This window comes from Haplochromis burtoni, unplaced genomic scaffold (genome assembly GCF_018398535.1).
Source record: "Haplochromis burtoni strain Fernald_Lab_line unplaced genomic scaffold, NCSU_Asbu1 Contig_21, whole genome shotgun sequence".
NCBI lineage: Eukaryota > Metazoa > Chordata > Actinopteri > Cichliformes > Cichlidae > Haplochromis > Haplochromis burtoni.
Window position 1 is genome coordinate 3,876,913 of NW_024582382.1, and position 6,021 is coordinate 3,882,933.

The 6,021-nt window shown below is 38.1% G+C and overlaps 1 protein-coding gene across 1 annotated transcript; it reads left to right on the top strand.

The window, feature by feature from the left end:
- Nucleotides 1-352: 352 nt before the first annotated feature.
- On the top strand, nucleotides 353-6,016 carry LOC102292730 (myosin heavy chain, fast skeletal muscle-like; the record flags this gene model as incomplete). The annotated part of the gene is made up of 13 exons (XM_005939944.3): nucleotides 353-377; nucleotides 579-636; nucleotides 725-947; nucleotides 3,301-3,444; nucleotides 3,539-3,695; nucleotides 3,881-3,908; nucleotides 3,998-4,109; nucleotides 4,197-4,289; nucleotides 4,378-4,441; nucleotides 4,731-4,829; nucleotides 5,429-5,532; nucleotides 5,640-5,778; nucleotides 5,889-6,016. Coding segments are annotated over exons 3-13 (1,272 nt in total), but the record flags the coding sequence as incomplete, so codon positions are not given.
- Between the last annotated feature and the right edge of the window lie 5 nt (nucleotides 6,017-6,021).

Here is a 6,021-nt window from a genome sequence, read left to right on the forward strand (position 1 = left end):
TTTAAAATAAGAACCATAATTATATTGATTGTAAAAATAGTTTTAATAAAAGAAAGATTTGAGTTGATGCCATTTAAGTATAATGTAATTAATCTGCCACTATTATTGCACGTAATTTGTTCTTTAATAAAATAAAGAAATTAAATGTATATACATTTATTATTGTACGTATTATTATTAAAATCCTCTGTAAAATGGTAATTTGATGTGTAGAAAATGACGCATGATAATTAGCTTATTTTTGACCATATCTATCAGCAAGGTGTCAGAGAATCCTGACCAAACTTAGTGAGCTGCAAATGCTGAGGAAGCAGATCCGATGTGTATAAAAGCAGCAGCTCTGAGTGTTTGCTCTAACTGAAAGGCTTCTAAGGCAGGTGAGTAGAGTCAACATTTTCCTCTGCCATGTCTCTGCTGTGAGTTAATAGATTATATGTTTTAGTAATTAGTTACTTAAATTATTTTACACACTGATACATTTTTGTAAACATTTTGTTTTTAAATGTATTCTTAAAGTCTTTTACAAAATCAAGTCAATATAAAAAGTGCATGAATCTACCTTTAACCTTATTTTATAGTGCCTTGACATACACAGGATCACAGGATACCAAGGAATTTCTGTTTGCATCAGCTGAGGTAAATTCCATAAAACCAAAACAATGGAGATTAATTGTGGGTTGCATAACAAACATATGATTTATTTTTCAATCGATCATATTTTCAGTCTTGATTAAAGTGCCACCATGAGCACTGACGCGGAGATGGAGCAGTATGGCGCGGCGGCCATTTACCTCCGCAAGCCAGAGAGGGAGAGGATTGAAGCCCAGACTGCTCCATTTGATGCCAAGACGGCCTTCTTTGTGACTGTTCCTGATGAGATGTATGTCAAGGGCAAACTTACCAAGAAGGAGGGTGGTAAAGCCACTGTTGAGACAGACGGAGGAAAGGTAGATGAATAATCTTTGTACTTCATTCATGTGTTTACAGTTTTTGCCCGTTGCCTGAACACATTTTGCAAAACTTTGCTCATTGTGCCAAAACCCTAAACACAAGTAAACATGACACAACACTGGGAAATATACCATTCACATCTGCACCAAATTGAAACTCTACTCTCAAAACCTAAACTCTGCTATCAAAACCTGACATTCCTTTGTCAAAATGTAACTCTGTTGACAAAATGACACATACTTGCATCATATGCAAACACTTACAGAGCAGGGGGAACACACTAGTCTACTTTATATAAAGCACTGCAGTCTTTGATTTCCATTGTTCATTCAGAAGGCATATTTTGAGGAGACACATTTGCAAACAACCAAAAAAGCAAATAGGCCTACTCAATATTGTACATTGCAGCACTGTACATTGCAGTACCATGAATTCAGATAAAGCAAAAATAAAAAACAAAAACAAAAAACCCATAATACAGTAATAGAAAAAACACTATACTGTAAACAAAAAACCATGACAATTGTGCATAAGTGGGCTCATGGATCCCGCCGTCTGTTGGGGTCTGGCCACAGGACCTCATCAGCATCGCAAGCAATGTCTCCTCCCGCTAGGCACCGGGGAAAATATCCTCTTCCATGTCAAAACCATCCATGGATTGCTGTCACCTGAATGTCGCCGCAGGCCTGTTCCATTGCCTGCAGAAGAGGCATGCAGGCATGTAGTTGGCGGTCATATACACGCCATCTCCAAGCCGAAAAAAATTCCTCTATAGGGTTTAAAAATGGTGAGTAAGCATCTAGAAATGTGAGTATATGTTGCCTATTGTATGGACCTAGTTTTGCATGATGATGCAGAAGCCCTCGAAGGCTTATGGCGGCACACAATGTGATATTTCCCCCGCGCTGCCCTGGAACGTGCACAATTGCCCTTTGGCCAATTACATTACGACCCCGTCGTCTTGTTTTGCACAGGTCGAATCCAGCTTCATCAATGAAAATGAATTCATGAGGCTGTGCAGCTCCATCCATGGCCAAGATTCTCTGTAAAAAAAAAAAAAGAGAACATATTACTGTACTACAGTGCTACACATACAGAACCCTCACCCCATCACACGGGTACCTGTGTAGCTCTCAGAATGTATTCATGTGGTACTGATATGGTACATATTCAGCTCGAAGTCCTTTGACCCTGTCACTGTTCCTCTCAAATGGGACTCTGTAGAGCTGCTTCATGGTGATGCTGTGTTTTCCCAAGATGCGTCTGATGGTGGTGATGCTCACATGGTTTATGTTGTTGAACACTTGCCTGTCTGCAAGTATTTGCTTTCGTAGCTGGTGGAGACGGATGGCATTGTCTGCCCTCACTAGGTCCACAACGGCAAGTTCCTGCCGTTGTGTGAACAGGCGTTGGCGTCCTCCCCCAGAAGGTCTTCGAGTCATTCTAGAGAAATACAACCACATATTGTCATCGGTTTGCTTATTTTTCTTACAGTACTTTACTGTATATACTGTATCATCCACTGTACAACACTGTACTTCAATATAAGTAATCATGGTATGTTTCACAGAAACTACCACTTTGGCTGCAAAAGGAGCATTAGCACCCTGCAATACCCTGTACACTTGATATGGTAACTGTAGAACAGTACTATAAAAACCATCTGAGTAGAGTAGAAGGCAGTGAGATGAAGACAGACCTGTTTTCTAGTCGGAATTTTCTTATTACAGATGCCACTGTGAAGCGGCTTAGATGTGGGTGGACTCTCTGCCCAGCTTCCCTCATAGTCAGGCCGTGGTTGATGACATGGTCCACCAAAGTTGCTCTTATATCATCAGAAATATGGGTCCGTGCATGGCCTCTTTGACCTCCTCCTCCTCTTCCTCTTGCTCTCCCTCCATCCATGCTTGCAAAGTTCTTGAAATGGCTAAACTGAGGGCTTTTTGTGGTTGGCTAATTGGTGTTCAGTTTTGCAAGTAAGTGCCTTCAGGTGTATATTTGAGTGGTTGCAATTACCCGATGTGTTTTGTATTTTGGATACATGTGTTTTCCAAATGGCACCCTGAAATTTCATTTTTGAACGAAGTGTCTTATGTATGAAATAGAGTGTAGTATGCAGGACCATGTGTGTTGCATAAAGGAGTAAGTGTGTTGCATAATTGCAACCAGAGTGCAAAGCAGCACTTTTGTTTAAGGTATGGGTACATGTGTTTGAGGTATGGTAACAAAAGCTTCAAGTTGTGTTACTTTAGTCTAAGCATGGGTTTATAGTGTTCAAGCAACGAGCAAAAACTGTAATATGCACTGTGTAATTGTAAAAGTTGAGGCTGATTTACATTTTCTATTCAGACGGTCACTGTAAAGGAAGATGAAATCTACCCTAGAAACCCTCCAAAGTTTGATAAGATGGAGGATATGGCCATGATGACCCACCTTAATGAGCCATCTGTGTTGTTTAACCTCAAAGAGCGTTATGCATCATGGATGATCTACGTAAGTTTTCACTTTCCTATGTTTGCTGTGTGTGAGAGGAAAGTATCATGCTGATCTGTAAATGTTTAAATGATATTTATTGTGTATGATACAGACCTACTCTGGGTTGTTCTGCGTTGTCGTCAATCCCTACAAGTGGCTTCCTGTATATGATGCTACATGTGTAGGAGCATACAGAGGAAAGAAGAGGATTGAGGCTCCACCCCACATCTTCTCCATCTCTGACAATGCCTATCAGTTCATGCTCACTGGTAAGCTCAATTTACTGTTAATACGTTTTAATATAAATTATAGACATTACCTTAAATTTCAGTTTATTGAAGTTGTCATTAATCCTTGCAAATAAATAGTTTCTTAGCACTTTATTAATTAACCTTATAATTATTAAAGAAATGATGAAAGCAGGATTCATGAACCTTGTATGCTTTTATTTTAGATCGTGAGAACCAGTCTGTCCTGATTACGTGAGTATATTACAAATCTGTGTGTAAAATCTATACAAAACTTTAAGATACTGAAGCTGAAATTTAACAATGTGTCCCATAAACCCCAGCGGAGAATCTGGTGCAGGAAAGACTGTCAACACCAAACGTGTCATCCAGTACTTTGCAACAATTGCAGCTCTTGGTGGTAAGAAGGCTGAGCCAACACCTGGCAAAATGCAGGTAGATTCTTTATTTAGTATCAAGCTACTTGCAACAGAAAAATAAAATAGAAACTTCAGCTCACATAAACACAATATATTCTTGCAGGGCTCTCTTGAGGATCAGATTGTTGCTGCCAACCCTCTGTTGGAGGCCTATGGTAATGCCAAGACTGTGAGGAATGACAACTCCTCTCGTTTTGTAAGTAATTAAGAGTGAGTTAAAGTAAGTCAGATATTTACTATTTGCTTTCAGAAAAGACAATGCTAATAAAGATTTTCCACTCTAGGGTAAATTCATCAGGATTCACTTCGGTACTACTGGCAAGCTGTCTTCAGCTGATATTGAAACATGTAAGTTTGAACCAGTCTACATTGTACTTATCTGTGCTAGAAATGTTTCTTAACTACTCAATTCAATTTATTTTATATTTATATATTTAGTTCAATGCAGTACATCAAAAAAAAGACTTGGGTACATAATTAGTAAATTATGTAATAAGTAAAGTAACAGAATTGAAATCACTCCCATGACTCTTTTGATAATCTATGAAAATGGTAGGCTTGACATGAAATGTTAGTCTGTCATGCCTTATGTCTACATGACATCTCTACACTCTCCAACTGAATTTGTTGTTCTTAGATCTGCTGGAGAAGTCCCGTGTCACCTTCCAGTTGTCTGCTGAGAGAAGCTACCATATCTTCTATCAGCTGATGACTGGCCACAAGCCTGAGCTCCTGGGTATGACAACTTTAATTATTTATGACACTAACTAACTTTGATTGAATTGAATTCAACTATATATGGACAGTTCATATAACAACAACAATATTTTTAAGTGTTGTATACCAGTATATAGCGACTATTAATTGTACTATTAAAATATAGTGTATTAATTATAATTAATCAATATTAACTAATTAATTATTTAATTCTAGTATTAAAATACAAGTTTATTTTTGCACAATATCAGATATTATATGGTAATGTATAAACCCTGTAGTATAAAAGAGAAAACCCCAACCGATGATGAGAATTGCCTGTGAGCCGACACTTGGCAATGATGGAATAGAAGAATTGCATTTTAACAAGAAAACCAAAACTCTCCAAACCCAGGCTCAGAGAGGGGTACACAACTAGGGGATGTTTTACTCTGACCTGATCCATTCTTAACCATAAGCTAATTTAAAGAAGAATTTTTAAGCAGAATCTTCAAAGTAACAAACACGTCTTTCTCCTGAATATAAAGGCTGAAGGCTTTGCTTCCCATTTCATGTTTGAAAAGATTGCAAACAATATACTAAGAATACCTCACTGATTTTCGGTATTGCATTTTACAGAGGCTCTTCTGATCACAACCAACCCATATGACTACCCAATGGTCAGTCAGGGTGAAATCACAGTGAAGAGCATCAATGACGTGGAGGAGTTCATTGCAACAGATGTAAAATCGCATTTGTCTTTGGATTTGTATACTTAACTATAAATGAAGTGTTTTTTAAAAATAAATAAAATAAAATAAATTGTTGCTTTCATTCTTGTGTCGTACAGACTGCTATTGACATCTTGGGCTTTACTGCTGAAGAGAAGTTAAGCATCTACAAGCTGACTGGTGCTGTGATGCATCATGGCAACATGAAATTTAAGCAAAAGCAGCGTGAGGAGCAGGCTGAACCAGATGGCACTGAGGGTAATTGACAAAATAAATATGATCTTTATTGTGAAGATTTTGTATAATGGAGAAATGTTTGAAGTATTTGTATTTATTAGGTATTTTAATGATTTGTTTTAATCCAACAGTGGCTGACAAGATTGCGTACCTATTGGGCCTGAACTCGGCTGATATGCTGAAAGCTTTGTGCTACCCAAGAGTCAAGGTTGGCAATGAGATGGTGACCAAAGGTCAGACTGTCCCACAGGTAATTAAAAAAAA